Source organism: Vulpes vulpes, chromosome 7 (assembly GCF_048418805.1).
Source record: "Vulpes vulpes isolate BD-2025 chromosome 7, VulVul3, whole genome shotgun sequence".
In the NCBI taxonomy this organism is placed as follows: Eukaryota; Metazoa; Chordata; class Mammalia; order Carnivora; family Canidae; genus Vulpes; species Vulpes vulpes.
Window position 1 is genome coordinate 11986787 of NC_132786.1, and position 18867 is coordinate 12005653.

Sequence of the window (18867 nt, forward strand, 5' to 3'; positions counted from 1 at the left end):
ATTTGCAAAGAAAACTGGAATTCACTGAAAATCATCTCTCCCATTGCATACCTTGGTAACTAAACACCAACAGAGATCTTAGAGATGTTCAGTGTTTCTGCTTTTTTTATTAAAATGCAAGTGTCTCTTGGGATGGCATGCCGGTATCAACTAAAATTGTAACAGTATTTGTTAACTAGGAACTCATGCTAATGAGCCAAAGAAAATGTTCTGGGGAATGTGAGTACTTGAGTGGGCTACGATAGGAAGAGAAGTGCTAGGGAGAAAATGTAGGGCATTGAGAAACAAATCACCTATTTCATCATTTCTTGGAGAACCCTGCAATATCATACTACACTAGGAATTTCTGGCATTTAATGTATGGGATGCTGTATTGGGCTCAATCTGCAAAGAACGATTTATAAAATACAGTGCTTGTTCCATTTTATACCTTGCTTCTTGGAATGAAAACCATTCTGAAGGTCATCTTTTCCTCCTTGTAAGATTATTTTTTATTTGACAAAAATCAGTTAATTTGGAGGAGAGCAAAGCTGTATGTCAATGAATTGGTTGCAAGCTCATCAGGCAATCAGACGTGAGATCAACACAGCTGTTGGAACAGTAACAGCCAGGAAGATTCTAGTCACAGGCCAGTCGGGAGCACAGGAGCAAAGAGATTCTTGTCACATGCGGTGACACCAGCAAAGATTTATTAATATATTCCTCCAAAAGATATTTAAAATCAGTGCCATGCTTTCAAAGCTTATAAAACAGCTTAATAGTAACATGGGTAGGGTTTTGGCTGTTCTTAAACCTCTTCCTTCATAAGCAAATACTACTTTAAAAAAACCGGGCATATAAAAATCTAGTTTTGTTATTCTCTGAAGCAACATATACTATATTGCATATTAAGATTTTGTGTATAATATATTTATTTGCATACAGAAATATGTATTTCTATTATACATTTCATTACTTTATTTATAGAATATGTATATTAAGCATACAGCATATTCCAGAAAGATACATTAAATATGCACACAGTTCATGCTGCAGCGTGCACCCTTTTAAAAGAAGCATATTTAAGAGGCATGGTATTATATATACATGCTGAAAATACACTTTGCACAATTCATCCAGCTTTGGGTGCTTCCCTAATCTACTGGCAACACCAGTGCTGTGGTTGTTGAAAGGGATATCATCAAACTGGGGAAAGGCAACTACCAGTGAACTAAGTAGGAGAAAATAAAAGTAGATTGCGTTTCTAAGTATGTGTTGCCATCATTTTGAATTCATGTCTTCCCCAATGTCAGATCTCCAGGATCAAAAAAGCAGTGAATGGACAAAGAGCAGAAGTATTTGGGACCCCCAGCTCCCACATTCAGATGGGAAAGCTTATCCCATGTGACTTACTATATTGGCAACTTGGTCCTAACACTTGGGAGTTGGTGTTAAATTAATGCAAACTGGTAAAGGGAAATCATTTCTTTAAAGAAATGGATTGGCTTTTTGACATTCTTAATCTCCTCTTCTTATAAGACCACTCTGGAATATTTACATTATTGCTATGAGGAGAGAAGAAATTCTTGACAAATATTCACCTTTCCAGTGAAAATAAAGGAGATGAATCATATTGTTTCTGAAAAGAGGCTCTTAATGTTTTTGAAAGGAAAAATGGCAGCTCCAATAGAAACTGACCACATCAACTGCAATCATTTTCATGGCCAATTACCAGCAACCTCAATTGACTGGACTGTGTGACAATCATAATGGGACATGATGATGTTGGAAACAATGTGCTATGTGCATGATCTGGTGATTCTGGATATCTCGATGTCTCTTGTGTTCCCAATCTGTGAATTACAAATACACCAGACTCATGGATGACAGTGTGTCTGATACACAACTGGTGAGCACTACCTTTTTCAAATAGGTGAGCAATTTACATTGATATTCTAATAGTGATACAGGATTATTTTCCCATTTATACAAAGCAAGCTCTAGAATTCCTTAAAGTAGACCAGGGTTTCTTGACTTTGGCACTTTGACACTTTGAGCCAAATAATGCTTAGCTGTGTGTGTGAGGGGGAGGATATCCTGTACACTGTAAGCTGTTTAGCAACCTCCCCGGGGTCTATCTATCAGCTGCCAGTAGCTCTCCCCCAAGTTGTGACCACCAAAAATGTCTACACATTGTTCAATGTCCCCCGGGGAACAAAACTGTTCCTGTATGACAGCCACGGGAATAGACAAATCCAGCAATAGTTAGTGCAAGCCTTTGAATACAATCTCTGCATCTTTCTAATCATCTACCAGGTTCAGTATTCTTCCCATTTCTCTGATTCCAGTTGACAAGGCTTCCATGATGTGTCAGTCTATATTCACTTCCTTGCTGTAATGCGTGATGGTTTCTCTTTCAGCAACGTTGTGGTAGCTGTGGCGAAGATCAAGAACAGAAGGAAGGAAGGGAGGATGTAATGGCAATGAAGAGCAAGAGGCAGTTTGATTCACGGTGAGCTGAATTGTTAGAGTGGACCAGAAAAGACCCGAATCGAGAATCCTGAATCCTTGAATCCAAAGAGTTCATCCCAACTAGAGCTGAATCTACATCATAATAGCACAACAAGTTACTAAGTGAAATATTCATCCAGTCACTTGTTTCATTTACAGCAAACCAAACAGCTCATTGGCTTGATGTCCCTTCCATTCCACTGATTCACTGATTTGAAAAAATAAAAGCAAATACGGATTTAAAATTGTAAACATTTACATTGAAGTAACTGTAGAGTAAAGGAATCTCAGTGAACTGATCCTGTGTATTTATATATAGGAGATTTGTAGGGGGGATGACCTGACCGAAGTTATTCAAACAGGAAGTTATTTTTATAAAGGGTAAGTTACATATAACTATTGTTCACAATTCGCTTCTTACTAACTATTCTTTTTTGTTGTTGTTTGCCTTGTGCTTTTTTTTTTTTTTGACTCTCAAAATTGTTGAGGTGCCATCAATGAGGCAAGTCACACAAAACAACTCTAAAGTGCTAAGGTTTAATACTGAAAAATGAATCATGCTACTCACATTGGTATTACTGGTCAAGATATCATAAGGCCCATAAATCTAAAATGCAAAATAGGATATTTGAAGTGGGTTTTATAAACTTGATTTCTATTGGTTGGGCCATTGTTAGAAAATTTGATTTTAAGACTATAGCACATACAGTAAGAAAAAAAGTTGAGGGATAGAAATAGCTAGACGTGAATCATTACAATCACATATTTCTTAGGGGTACCAAATAAGAAGTCTCTACATGGACACGATTCTATATAAAGCCGCCATTTGGGTAATAGTTCCTGATCTGACTTTTTATGGTCTAGAATTAAAGAAATAATGAGAAGTGACATAGGCACAGCTACCTACATTCTTCTTCAGATTTTGATGATCTTACTTGGCCTCTGTTAGTTATCCCCTACATTTCTGCCACAAAGATTACTATACTTCTATGGACAGAATTTTGAAGATAAAAAGTTTTAGGAAGAATTAACAATTTGAGGAAGATGGAATATGTGGTTTCAGGAAATGTTTTTAAAGACTTTTTCCTCCTCCGTGGGACAGAGGATGGCTATAAACAACCTCACTGGACTATACACTGAATATCACTCATTAGCAGGTATTAAAGAGAAGGCCTTATTCTCTTGGGACTGACCCAGAAGTCATTGGTGCCATGAGAGTATGTTAATCCTATTTAGGATTAAAGCAGCTTCATCCTGCTGACAAAGGCCAGAAGTTCATGTTTTACAAGTTAGCATTTCATACATGGGTCAGGCAAATGCAGGTTGAAACAGAATGCCCTCTCAGCCTTCTCTCTCTCTTTTGCAAAATTCATCTGGCCTCAGTAAACTTTCTCTGACTCCAAATGACTATTTAATTTGACAAAACCTCAATTTAAAAAATGACTTTGGTTTCTCAAGCATGTGTATGTATTGGTAGGCTATCCGATTAACATAAGAAGCTCGTTTAAGAGAAAGCCAGATTGGTGAAAACATTTCACTTAAAGGTTCATAAGCAAATTAAATGTTTATCGGCTTTTATATTCCCAAAGAATGCGAAGGGCACAGTGGGCAGGGGTGAAAGCCCATTTTCATGGCCGTGTCTGGTTGTATTTAGTGAAAGTCCTGCAGATTTTGCCCTTACCCAATGTAGAAGAGGGAAATATAAAAACCAAATGCCATAATGAGAAAAATAAGGATGTGATCTAGTTATGGTTTTTACTTGTTTGCTTTCTTTTGATTGTGGGAAAAGGAAAAGGTAAGGGGAAAAGAGCATTTATTATGTCGCAATTCTCCAAATAAAACTGTAACAAAAGAATAATATGTGCTTAACACTCTGGAGACCATTTCCACATCCTGTTTTGATCCTCTTTCTTCACTTCTCCATTGTGTGATGTCTATTTCCTTATGTTTAAGTCTCCATGTTAGCTTGTCACTGTGGCATTTCATCCTCGTATGGACACGCAGGAACAAAAAAGAGGTGGGGAAAAAAAAGGAGTGAGGTTATTCTTCTTGTGCAGGATAAAATTGTAGATTCAGAAGCCCTTCTTCAAGAGAGTACGGGAAAGCGTAGATTGTCCCTTAAATCTACAGCTCCAAGCATGTCTCTTTCATGGTCTCATTGCTCCGAAACTGATAGGGTTTATAAGGTGCGGGTTTCTCAAACTGGAGCATAGGCACGATAAAAGTGTCACTGTTAGGCTCCTTAATTGCACATTCCATAATAAGACTATAAAGTGCAATGGCAGAGATTTTTAAAACTGGGAGCTCTTTTATCCCTTGTTTTCCCCCGAGCTCCCCTGACCACCTTCCTTCTCTACAAAGATGTTTTACCTTGTAGCGCCTATGTTCTTATAATGACACATGAGAAGATGTTTAAAGGTCTTCTTGAAGGTGGCGTTACAAAGTGCATAGCAGGCGGGATTGATGGTGCTGTTGATGTAACAAAGCCAATAACCAATTGTCCACACTGTGTTGGGGATGCAGGGTGCACAGAAGGTGTTAATGAGCACCATGACATTGTATGGGGCCCAAGTGATGATGAAAGCCAACAGAATAGCCAAGATTGTCCTGGTCACTTTCTTTTCCCGGGATGGAGGAGGCTTCTTTTTGGCGGGCTGCTTAGTCATCTTCACAATCTTGCGAGCTACAATGTTCTGTTTTTCATCTCCGTTCTGACCTGCAGAACCAACTAGTTCCACGGTGGTATTGGTTGGGGTACACGAGTCACCTTTTTGGGTCTTGGTGACAATTTTGATGCATGTTTGCTTAGAGTTCTCATCTTTGGAATGGCCCAGGGAAGTGGAGACGGTGTTCTCATCCTGGGTTACTTCATCATCTCTCATATTAGAGGCTACGGCACTGACTGAGGTGGAATCGTTGGAGCTCTCTTTCTCCTCTCCCTGGACACAGTTTTCAGTCACAGCATCTCTGGGGGCTTTGCCATTCTGGATTTTGTTGTGCTCCAGGCCATCATCACTGCCAGGCATGTTGTTGTTGTTTGGCTTCACTATCCTCCCTTGTACCAGACTTGGAGAAACTGGGTCTTGGTTAGCCACAGGCTCCTTCTTCTCCTTCTTTATCCTGCTCTTGCTGGCTCGAGATATGTGCCAGTATAACACAGTCATGATGATCACAGGCAAATAGAAGGCTGCGATGGCAGTACCAAAGGTGACAGCAGCATTGGAGAAAAACTGAATATAGCATTCCCCATCCTCCACAGTCCTCACCCCTACAATGAACTGCCAGAAAAGAATGGCTGGGGCCCAGAGGATAAAGGAGAGGACCCAGGCAGCTGCAATCATCATACCTGCCATTTTCGTGGTCCGCTTGACTGGGTAGGTGAGCGGTTTTGTGACACAGAAGTACCTGTCAAAGCTGATAATGAGCAGATTCATCACTGAAGCATTGCTGACCACATAGTCCAGGGCTAGCCAAAGGTCACATACCACAGGTCCCAAAGGCCAATAGCCAATCACAGTGTAGAGGGTATACAAGTTCATGGAGAAAACACCAATGATGAGGTCAGCACAGGCCAAGCTGAATAAAAAGTAATTGTTGACGGTCTGGAGGTGACGGTTGACTTTAATGGAGACCATGACCAGAATGTTCCCAATAATGGTCACCAAACTGAGGGATCCAGCCACGAGGACAATAAACACCACTTCAAATGTCTTATAAGGACTGGTCAGGGCCAGGCCATTGCTAGAGGAGTTTGTTGAGTTATTCATTTTGTGTTCTCTAATCAGTAGCCAAGTAGCCAAATACACATTTAAACCTGCAGGGAAATAGAATAAAATTAACAAATATAAACAGTGCATTAAGATATATCAGATTTCTTGCTTCTGAACCACAATTTTTTCTCCCAAATCTTCATTCCTTCCCTCCTACGTTTATTATGTCTCTCTGCCCCAATTTCCCATATAAAAGGCAAAGATATTAACTGGAGGATTCAAATGATCCTTGCAGGCTGGCAATGTATTTGAAGTCTGATAACATTTTGAATGTGTCCGTATCTAGATATGAGTATCTATCTATCAATCAATTTAACTGAGTATACTATCCACATTCTTTAAAAGATTTTATTTATTTATTTATTTATTTATTTATTTATTTATTTAGAGAGCATGGGGCGGGGGAAGGGCAGAGGAAGAGGAGAGAGAGAATCTCAGGCAGACTTTGCTGAGTGTGGAGCCTGACGTGGGGCTCGATCTGATGACCCTGAGATCATGACCTGAGCCTAATCAAGAATCGAGTGCTTAACTGACTGAGTCACGCAGGCACCCCTGACTACACTATTGGCGAATTAAACTGAACGAACTAAAGTTACATGTAAGACAAAGCATCAAGAGGCTTCTGGTATGTACATAAAAATTAATAAGCCGATGGGAGGAAGAAAGTAAAAAAAAATCTTATAATATTGAGTATGTGACTTTTATAGTCAATAGTACCTTTCCACCTGGTAGTTTAAGCCTTTTTCGTAATGATACTGATATGGATATCAAGGATAACAAGGATAAGACAGTAATAATTCATTAGCCAGTATCCTTCCCCCAGTGACTATTATTTTTCTCTGATCATTGTTTTACACTTATAATTAGTATCACAGACCTAACATTTCCAAAACTCTATGCCCTGCAGAGGAAGTTATTTATTCAATGCTTATTGACAATGATTATGTGAATTTTTTGAATGTTTTATTTTTCAAGTCACTACCAAATTTATTATTCTACTCTTCTTCCTGCCAAATCTTTGGTACAGTCAGGCTAGGATTTATATTTGTTTGTCAGAAGAGGGAACTGAAGTCCAGAAAGAGTCAGTAGTTTTATGTAAGGACACATATCGAGTCAATCACAGAGATAAGACTATGAACAAACCTCGGTTTGTTCGAGAATTTACTCATTCACTTTATCCTCACATACCTACTGAGCAACTTCTCTGTATTAGGCATTTGCTATAGGCTGGTATTCAGTGATGATTAAGACAAGGTTCCCATCGGGGAGAGGCGTGTGCTCTAGTGGCAGCCATGGGTCACTAAAGTAGCAATTATTAAACCTGAGTGTCCTTTCTGCTGTTGTGTTTCAATAAACACATAATTACCATTTTTCAGCAATATCACCAAAGTCTGGTGACAGACTACATCTAGGAAGTTCTAGTTATGCCAATGTGCACAGAGGTCTCCTCAGGGACGGTTAAATAACTTATGAAATACTCTGATAATGGAACAGTATGCAGCCATTAGAACAAAGTGGCAGATACATGTGTTCTGGCATTGGTGGGCAAAGTTAGAGTTAGAAGATGGGATGATCAAAGCAAGACTCAGAACATTATAGAATAGAGTTCTATTTAAGCAGAAAGGTGATTACGTCTATGATATGAATCTGTAGATCTTGAGGAAACACTGAAGACTTTACTTAGAAAATGTTGTTAATGATGTTAACATCATTTAATGATGTTAATAAAGTGTGACTTACCATTTTGCCTTCCAAAATTATGCATGAGGTGTCAGATATTGTACCAAGAAAAAGGGACTTACAAAGTGTCATTTGCTTTTGGCATCAGATGGTTCAGAATACTGCCCAATGCTTCCATTATGAATATACCCCCTCATAATTAACCCAAATGCAGATTTCCAGGCTCTCTCCAGAACTCCTGATTCAGAACTGTAAGCCATGTTAGGAAACGCTTTCAAAGCCTCTCCTGTTGGTCCCTTATGTATCATCCCACCCTTGAATACCACCACCTATCTCTCTGGGCTTGGTCCTCATCCATCACATCAACATTCCCAGTGTCTCATGTGTATTATATTTAGGAGTAAACACTTTCTTCCATAGTCCATTCCTCACTGGGTTTTATGAAGAGTTTGCTTTTGCTAAAGCATAACACAATAAGCATCCACTGGAGATCTTGAAGCGTATCCCCCAGCAGATACGGGAGGACTACCCCAGTCAGAGCCTTTAGGTTTCCACTTTTATAGATTCCCCTGCTCGTTCCTTGACCCATGGAATAGTGATTGATATACCTAACTAGGATTTCTCTTCTTCACTGGAAAAGCAGTGAATTTTGGCTTCTGAGTCTTCCTGGTTCTACCATCCAGCTCACTGCCTCAGATGCAATTGGTGCTCAAAAACGTTTATTGAATCAAAACAGGATTAACAATTAGTATTATTAATTCAATTTCTGCTTACCCAGCGGAATTGTTTCATTAACATTTCTCTTTTTTTTAAATAAAGACTTTATTTATTCATGAGAGACAGAGAAAGAGAGAGAGAGGCAGAGGGAGAAGCAGGCTCCATGCAGGGAGTTTGACGTGGGTCTCGATCCCGGATCTCCAGGATCATGCCCTGGGCTGAAGGCAGTGCTAAACTCCTGAGCCACCCGGGCTGCCCAACATTTCTCTTTAACAGCACTTTTTAATTTTTTTTTGGTCATGATTCATACAACTGTTTATTCACGAAATTTATTTGAACAAAGTGATTTCACTAATCCGATCATTATTCCAGTGATTCCTTATTAGCTAAGGTAACTGGAAGACAGGATCCCGACTTGCTTATAAGCTTGCTTTTGTCTACTCATTAAATTCATTGGCATTTTTTGAATTGAGTTGTATTTACATTTCACAAATTGTTCATTTTAATACATTTTGATTGAAAAACACCAAACATTTACTTTCTGAATGTTCTGTTTGACACTTTATTCTTCACATTCATTTTAATAAAATGTAGGACTATATTTATTTTCACTTTAAAAAGACTTTTGGTGACTTCCTCTGGAGAATAATGTATAAATATGACATTTTGTCAAAAATAGTTAGGTCTCTTATTTTGTGGATTAAGAAATGGTAAGAGTAAGTGATTTGTCCACAGTCATCTGGCTTTTGCCATTGCTTGTGCTAAGAGTAATATCTGTGATTATTCTAAAACATCAGAATAGTATAGAGATGTATGATTCTATTTATTTACTAGTTTTATTGCCTCCCTCCCTCCTCTGCCTCTCTTGTTTAGAATGAACATACATTACATTTCGGCTAAAAAACAACAATAACAAAAGCCTCCAAAGAACAAAGAATCCAGAAAGCTAAAAGAAAACATAGTCTTGGGACTTTCAAACACATGTTACTTCACCGTATATTGACAACTCTAAAATATATAAACACGTCTTATGACCCCCTTGATCTGAAGACAGAAGCTCAGTTTCAACACTACTGAGTGAAAAGTCTGCAATTAAAACGCACATCCTCACCTTTGAGCTGGATGTTCGTTCTGTTTCCCTTCTCCACTTGAGAATTATACTTTATCCATAACATGTGAAAGTGTCAGGCACCTGTATAATGGGGAACTTTACCCAAAGGTTGCTGGCTAAGCCACACTCTGTCTGGGGGACCTGGAACTCTTACCCAGGGAAAACATAACAAATTTACATCATAACCTACTTTCTTGCTATCAATATCCTCTAAATTCTTAGAGTTCTAATATTTGCTCTTTCATACCAAAGCCATATGTAAAGCTGGAAAACAATTCACTTAGAAGCAAGCACAAATGTCTGAGGGATGGCACTCCTTTGATCCCCTGTGACGCACCAGGTATGGAAGGCCTGCCGCTCTTCTGTGAAAGAAAACAGCTTCTTATTGTCACCCTCTTCCCACTTCTGCTGTTTACATTTCTGTAAAAGTTTTTACCTCTGGTGTGGCATCCTAGGGTTTTATTAAAGCAAAAACTGTTGCATCATTGATGAAATAACATAATCACAACTAAACAATGAAGGTGAACTTCAGGATTCAGTATGTGAAGATGGCAAGTGTGTAACAACCATTTGGTATTTTACAATGTTAGCATAGGACTCAGTTTTGAAAATATTATGGAAACTTATGAGAAAAAAAAAATGTTTCCAGCCTTAGGTTTTGTACTACTTACTTGACTCTATACCTAGCAGTGAGGAATGCATCATGCTTTAATATTACCCTTGCAAAGTTGTGAGTGCTAATCTCTACTCTTAATTATTAGCCGTGAGAGTCTGATCATGTCACCGTGAACCTTAATTTTCTTTTTTTCTTAAACAAGAATAATAATAACCCTACTTTTCCTCTGGAGCTGTGGGAAAGTTCAAAGTGAGATAACGTCTCTGAAACATGATCTTTAAGTGTTAACATTAAGTGCCATTAGTATTTACATTTGTTAAATGGGTATAAATTAATCACTTTTCTTTACAGTTAGAAGAAAAGTGTGTGTGGGGGTGTGAAACAGACTAAGAGTGAAGGAGGTGTAGTGGTAAATGATAATACTAAATTATCTATGATATCAGGTTATCAATAATATTAAATCACCCATGATGTCACAGCAACTCCTGAAGTGATTGTTATTATTATACACTTTTTTATACATGTTGAACAAAAGATCAAAGAATTAAGTTATTTGAGATTCAAACCCCAAGTGCCTGATCCAGATTCTGCTACAAATATTTATTATTTGTCTGAGGAGCAATCTTACTTGGCAGCACATTTGTGCCCCAAATATTTATTCCTCTAACCTACAATGACTAAGTCTTTTGCCCCAAATTCAACTTGGGTCCTTGGTTTAGACAACAGAGGATCATCGTGTCTGGGCTAAAACTGTGACTTATGGGCAGGAGAGGTTCACAATAAGATACAGAAGAATAGGTAAGGTTCCTGATTATGTAAATATATGACATTTAAGATTTAAAACATTTTCCTAAAAGCAATCATCAGAAAACTATGTCACCATGTGAATTAACATATAACCTCTGCCAAAGTATTCATATCAATTACACAGAAGTTCAATAACATTTCTATGAAGTTATGGAAAGAATGCTAATTAAAATGATTTATTCTTATATGTATTTAGGTACACAATGGAAATTAAATGTAAAAATGGGATTTTCTCCGCACTCTGATATATAATATATATATATAGTGCTGAAGGCAGCACTAAACCGAGCCACCCGGGCTGCCCGGAAACTTGATTTAATAATAATAATAATAATAATAATAATAATAATTTTCTACAAAAATAAGTTGGGATGCCTGGGTAGCTCAGTGATTGAGCGTCTGCCTTCGGCCCAGGGTGTGATCCCGGAGTCCCGCATTGGGCTCTCTGCATGGAGCCTGCTTCTCCCTCTGCCTGTGTCTCTGCCTCTCTCTCTCTGTCTCTCATGAATAAATAAATAAAATATTAAAAGAAAAAGAATAAGAAAAGTCAGAAGGAAAGAAAAAAAGAGAGAGAGTCCATGAATGATAACCGGAATCCAGAGAGAAGATACGTAATTATACAACCAAATTTCAGAACAAGAAATCAAGAGGAAATCACATGAAGTTGACTTTATAATTGTTTATATTTATTTAACTTTTGTTTTTCAAATGTAATCTTGGTGTAAATTACTTTTTATAGATTTCTAATTTCTGCTGCTATTTGAGTACATTACCAAAAATGGCAGGGTGTTCTGAGTGTTCTCTGTCCATGTCTTTCACACTGAGATCTGAGACACAGCCTAACTGTTGAGCAAAGATGAGCGATAAAATCATCAGCCTCACCAGGGTTGCCTGGAAGTCCTTCAACTGATAGAGCAATAAGGCCCAGGGTAGCTTTTTAAATTATACACAGAAGGGCTAAATATGCAGTCTATTCTGAGATAATTAAAAGTCTACTTCAACAATATTGTGCCAAGATATCTAGTTTTCAGTAAAAAATGCTTCTATTACAGAAAATATGAAAACAATAAGGATGATACAATATAGTATCTCAGAGAAATATCGGACTCTTCGTTAGGAGCGAGAGTACCTACTACCAAGGAGCTAGCAGAGACTTTCCCATCATTTCCTCTCCATCTTAAGAATGAGATGTGGTCATTTTACACTGTGTTATTATTTAACATGTGGAGCCTGTGTTTAATTTATATATATTTTTAAAAATATAATATATTGTATAATAATCTGCTGAGTAAGATACTAACTGTAAAATTTCCCTGACATTGGAGAAATAACCATTGGGGTATACAGCCTCTATTTTGTAAACATTCAATTAATCCCATTAGATTATAAATAGCATTGGTACAGGTATTTAATAGGCTTTGGGAATGTTCCTTCATCAACGATCAGTCACTCCTGCCATGAATGATGGTGGGGTGAAAAAGAAAGAAAAACAAGAGAAACAGAGAGAGATTATAAGGAAGTCTGAGGAACAAAGTCCCCCCTTTTAAAGAAAGTTTCCATTTGGAGACCAAAGCAGTAGATAACACAGTTTGTCTATATTAGGACGGCCCCTACAAATCTTGAATGTCTTTCAATTTTACTTACAAGTTTGAGAACGATCTGGCCTGGGGCTCAGGGGACAGTGCAGCTCTGATAGCTGAATACTGACATTCCACACTCCGGTTCTTTGACAACATCAGGCAGAAATGGAGTAAATTTCCACTTTTTCCTCCCATTTTAACCATGTTTCTCTTTAGCCAAATGACACATTATGAGTGAGTATACATATTGAGAGATTTCTCACAACTCCTGGATTTTACTACATGAGGAGGTGGGGTGGGGGCCGCAGGAGCAACAGGGGCCCTGTTGGAAACCAGGGTTATCTCTGCTTTTTTTTCAAATTTACTCTAAAACCCCTTATTGAATTTCTTTTTTTTTTTTTTTTTTGTTTTCCTTATTGAATTTCTTTTGTGGGCAGATCTTCTTATGTCTTCAAGGGCTTCAGAGGATGGAAGTGAAGGAGGAATGAATGATCAAACAAAATCAAACAGGTTCTTGTCCATAAAGAGCTTATAATCTCGGAGAGACAAATTACTGATGGGATTTCCAGCCACCCAAAACAACCTTGGGCCAATACAATGACAGGTGTCAAGACTCAGAATGCATGGAAGAAGGCTGGTCAGGTTTGTGTGTGACATTTATGTATATTGTGTAATATGTAAATATGTATGTTTTATATATATATTTGTATATATCTGTACACGTATTACTGTGTTCTCAAGGTTCTGCATTATATTACATTTCTCAGAAAAGTACAATATACTCATAGGGCTGTTCACTCCAGTGCCCTGAGCCTGACAAGCTATAGGTTCTGAAATCCACAGTAAGACAGCCATGAACTCACCTACGCTGGGTTTTTAATTCTATCTCAAAGAATATGTCAAAAGGATTTTAGAAGCAATGTGTAGACTTGTTCTCATTTAGAAAACTTCAGCACAGAACTGCCAACTTCACCGGAAATGCATTACATAAAACATCTGAAAAAAGAAAACCACACTTACAACGAATTGCATTTATCAAGCTGTATCCTTCAGGTGTGCACGCGTTACCCTATGCAAGTTGTACTTACGTAAACAAAGAAAAACTGTAAAGGCAATTGGTAGAAAAACAGTGGAAGTAGCAGAAACAGCAATCTGATCCCCACAATAACTCACATACAAGAGAACTCATGAATTTTTCCAATGTGGAAACCTTAAAGAACTTTCGAGCCTTTATTACAATGTACTCATGTTCGCAGCTTTGGCGGCCTGTCAAACATACTATTCTTAGTGACGCTGGACAGACTTCCACTCCATATTCGCCAAACTATCTTTTCCTTTCTTTAAAACATATCCTACCACACTTACTCTAGAAATATGTGATGACTAAGAGGGAAAGAGACCTTAAAATGGTTTAACGAGCACCCTAGTCCTTGCCTTTGTGTCTGCGGCACATTTTAGTTACTTTACCACATAGTACACCTCCTGCCAAAAAGGAAAAGAGGTCTGGACAGCTATACACAAAACACACCATGTGATAAACCATTCTTTGGACTTTTTAAAATGAAATCCCATCTGAGTAAGCACGGGAGCACCCTTCCTTCTCGGTCCTAAGAATCTGCAGAGCTTAGTATTGATGATGAACATAATCTCCTAAATGGTGCTGACCACACAGTGTGCTCTAGGGCCAACAGCCACAAAGCTAGAGAAAGCCCTTTGTCTAAAGGTTATCATGCCCTGGCAAGGAGAGTGAAGGGAAAATGGAAGCTATCCTCAGAGAGCTACTGAAAGTTGTATATGATTAGGCAGCTGTATTTGAGTCGATGTCTGTGTCTTTCTCATCGTCTTGAAAAGTTGGAAATTTGTATAGTCAGCTTTTTAAAAATTTTGTCCTGTTTTTTTTTTTTTTCTCCTAAAGTCGGCAGGCTGCTGGTTTAATAACTCTAAATTAGTTAATTCATTGCTTTGAATTAAACATGTGAATCAAATTTGCAGAGGAGTTGAGGCTTGTTATGACTCTGACAGAAAATTCTAGAATGAAAGCTGTTGTTCCAGAGAAGCTGAGCAATTGCAAACAATGCATCCCTTTAGGGATCTTTTTCAATGGCGCACATGCCTTCCGCTGGAAGCTGAGACAGAGCACAAGGCAACATGGAACTTTGGGTAGTAGGTCAAGGACAGTTTTGAAAAGAGAAGTAGGCCACCTGGGTGGCTCAGTGGTTGAGCACCTGCCTTCGGCTCAGGTTGTGATCCCGGGGTCCTGGGATCGAGTCCCACATCAGGCTCCTTGCATGGAGCCTGCTTCTCCCTCTGCCTGTGTCTCTGCCTCTCTCTCTGTGTCTCTCATGAATAAATAAGATCTTAAAAAAAGAGAGAGAGAGAGAGAGAAGAGAAGTAAAAAATCAGCTTAGGGTCAGAGAGAAGCTAAAAGAGTTGTAAGTTACTATTTTTCCTCTGAAGAGTAGACTCAGATAATAGGACCAGAAATTGTGAAAAGATTAGGATGTGCACACAGAAGTGAATTTCCCTTCTTCTGTGTACGCAGAAGATGCAAATTTAGATAACACATAACAGGTAAGTAGAGAAAAGGACACTTGGTTGTACCTAGGAATCCGTATTTATTGTTAACACGTTTCTACTTAATGCTAGGTTGAGGACAAAACGGGGAAAAAAATCAATACATGTGTTGCTCTTTTCATAAAAAGACACACATGAAAAGTAAAGTGTATTGCGTTTTATAGACACAATTTTTCTCTTTAAATAAATGTACCCTCCCCATAAGTATAAGCTTCGTTGTTCTTCTGGTAGCAATACCTAGCATGTAGGTATGGAGTCCCAAAGAATGAATTCACCTCCATAAGGGTAAATTTGGGTTCTTTAGCTTTTCAATGACAGAAATGACATAGGCCTCATATGCCTATGACTCACATCAGATTCCGTGACGCTATAAAAATAAGATAGTAATGAAGTGTAGAGAGTAATGCACAGCAACTGTTTTAATTGTTCCCAGTCGAAAGACAAAATGATTGTTTCCTCAGAGTCTGATTGCAGCCTATTTCTAGAACAGAGCAAAATGACCATCGTGTTATCTCATGAAAACGTGAGAAATGAGAGCGCAGAGAAGATTCAAGTTTTTACTAAATGATCTAATGGCAATGAGATGGGGACACACAAAAAACTGCATCAACTCAGTAAAGATTTTTTTTTTTTAGGTTATTTATTTATTCATGAAAGACACACAGAGAGAGGCAGAGACACAGGCAGAGGGAGAAGCAGGCTCCATGCAGGGAGCCTGATGTAGGACTCAGATCCTGGTTTCCCAGGATCATGACCTGAGCCAAAGGGCGACGCCCAACCGCTGAGCCGTCCAGCTGTCCCTCAGCAAAGATTTTTGTATCTAAAATACTACTTTAGAGTTCAAGCAAGTTGGTCGGAGAGAATCAAGTTTTATGTGGTCAATCAGAACAGTCCATCCTTTCACCTGCCTGCAAAGAGACTACTTTCCTGGTGGTGACCACTGGAACCGCGCCCCTGTTGAAGGTCTGTAGTGTTCGTCACCACCACCACTGCCTCACCTTCTCTTCCTTTCCTCCCCTCTCTGGGCTCCACTAGCTCAAGCCTGTTTCAGTATTTAAGTACCCAACTCCCCCACCTCTTCTGATTCTCTCAACACTTTGGAAAATCAGAGCCCTCATTCAGACTAAGCTAGGATTTGCCAGCCCTGTTCTCTTTTCCCAGGAGGTGGGTTCCCTGTTGACTGTGCCCAGAGTGAGAGCCCTGACAGTGACACTTCCCTCTTCGAATTACTGCATCTTGGCTGGTAAATATCCCCAGCACAGCTTACACGCTCCACCTTGGCATCTAAAAAAAAAGTAGCTAAACTTCAAGCAGTGCACATTATTGAGGTATTTGAATACCATGTCTGTATCTGAATAATGCCTGAGAAGGAGAGATGGTCAGATAGACAGGCTGTGCATGGGTGGGGGCTTGTGCACAAATCTGCTGGGTGGGATGTTTTTCCTCCAAGTACAATTGTACCATCAGCCAACCGGTTTTAGTTTATGTTCTCTCAAGGCAGGACTACGGACAGCTGGACCTTGAAGAGAACATGTTAGAGTAGAATTCTACGGTTAATTAATCCTCCTAAACAACTCAAAGTGAAAGGAAATAGAAAATTGAGAGAATTTTCCCTGGACTCCCTCACCTAACCACTGTGCGTGCAAGTGTGTGTCAAGGGTGTCCACTGACAAAGAAGTAATAATGACACATTGAAGAAGAAAAGAAGGAATGTCTCTGCTCTTAAGAAGGTCTAAATCTAGGGAAATTCTTTCACAAATGTCACTTCCTCTTGAGGAAGATAGCAGCAAAGGCCCACCAGCCTGGTTATCCTTCTAAGAGACACATAAGCCAAATGGCTGGCCTCTCTGCCCCATAGGGTGGTCTAGCTTTTCTCTCTATATGAGTTATTCACAGATAACTAGGAAGGGTCTGTGGATACAGTACATAAAGCTTTGGTGTTGCACCTGAGATCAAAGCCTATCTCTGCTATTTTCTAGTTATGTGAAGTTAAATTTGTTGACTCCTTTTCCACATCTAAGAGAGGTGGAAAATAAAATTTTTCATTCAGATTTTTTAAAAAATATATATATAGTACACAAGGCTCCTAGCAGATGCTTAAGTAATCACGATTATTAAGTTCATTATCACTTAACATGTTTTTTTTTTTTTTTTTTTAGAGAGAGAGACAGAGAAAGAGAGAGTGCACATGTGAAGGGGGAAGGGATGGAGGAAGAAGGGGAAAGAATCTCAAGCAGACTCCAAGCTTAACTGGAGCCTGACGTGGGGCTCTATCTCACAACCCTAAGATCATGGCCTGACACTAAATCAAAAGTCAGATGTTTAATGGATTGAGCCACTCAGGTGCCTCTAACATGGTTCTAACGATAAGCAGAGCACTAAAAACGAACAAATGAAAGAAAGAAAGAAAGAAAGAAAGAAAGAAAGAAAGAAAGAAAGAGTGTACTCTGTATTTCTTCTCCCAAAAAAGGAAGCAAGTTGAAGCAATTTTTAATTTTGTAGGAGCCTATTCCATGCCACTTTTATTATTTGCTTGCATTCATCTTAAGCATTTGGGAAATCCCATGATCATTCTATAGTATCCTGATTTTTAATGCCAAGATGGTAAGAATCTTTGATCTAAACTTCAGGGAACTTTAGTCTAAAAATTAGTGGCTAATTCTCTTCCTAATTGAAAGGTCACATGGTCAAAGACAAACCTCCATTTAAAATTCTTGCTAAACTTAAGGAATATAGTCAATGATATTTTAACAGTATTATTTGGTGAAAGAGGGATAGTAGCTGTTCTTGGGGTGAGCCCAGTATAAGGTAGGAACCTGTGAATCACTATGTTGTATACCTGAAATTAATGTAATACTGTGCATCAGTTATACTCAAATAAAAAATTTCAAAAATAAAATAAAATTCTTGCTGTAGATCCACCGAAGATTATTTAGCAATTCTATACTTCTGTTTTAGCTGAAAGTGATCAGTTTATTTTGGCGAATATGATCTTCTCAAGGAACTAGGAAAAACAAAATTTGCCCCTACATAAACTAAGAACAAATAATGAAATTATGAGGTTGATTTGTTGTTAATAAATACAAAAACTGCAGAATTGAATTCTGCATCAGATTGTGAAGACCTAGAACAACACGGTCATGTGATCTGTGGATGTGTGTAAGGTTAATCTGCACCTGAACATTTCCCGTATTACTTGAGGTGCTGTTTGAGAAGACCCTATTTTTAACATTTCATTTTAGCAGTTCTGCTAAATGAAGGTAGAATTGAAGGTAAATACATAATGATAAGAACAGGAACAAAACAGAGCGTTCAGTCTGCCACAGGTTAGTTTTCTTGAGGGTCTTTAGGCCTTTTCTGGCTTTATTGTGCTTCTTTCTCGTGACTCCTCCAATCTCTTCATGCAGATCCTTACCTTCTGCACATGTGCATCTCTCCCCCATCATCCTTCTTCAGTGGGTGTGCCACAGAGAAGATGGCACAAGTTGTCCGAGGAACCCCCACGAGAGGTCCTCATCTCTA

At 38.6% G+C, this 18867-nt stretch overlaps 1 protein-coding gene across 1 annotated transcript in view; it reads right to left on the reverse strand.

Moving 5' to 3' along the window:
- Positions 1-656: 656 nt before the first annotated feature.
- Positions 657-18867, reverse strand: part of CHRM2 (cholinergic receptor muscarinic 2) — a 145150-nt gene continuing 126939 nt past the window's right edge. The window contains exon 3 of the mRNA XM_072762962.1: positions 657-6304. Within this exon, the coding sequence (XP_072619063.1) occupies positions 4857-6257 (1401 nt within the window). The 5' untranslated portion in view covers positions 6258-6304 and the 3' untranslated portion in view covers positions 657-4856. The remainder of the gene's footprint in view (positions 6305-18867) is intronic.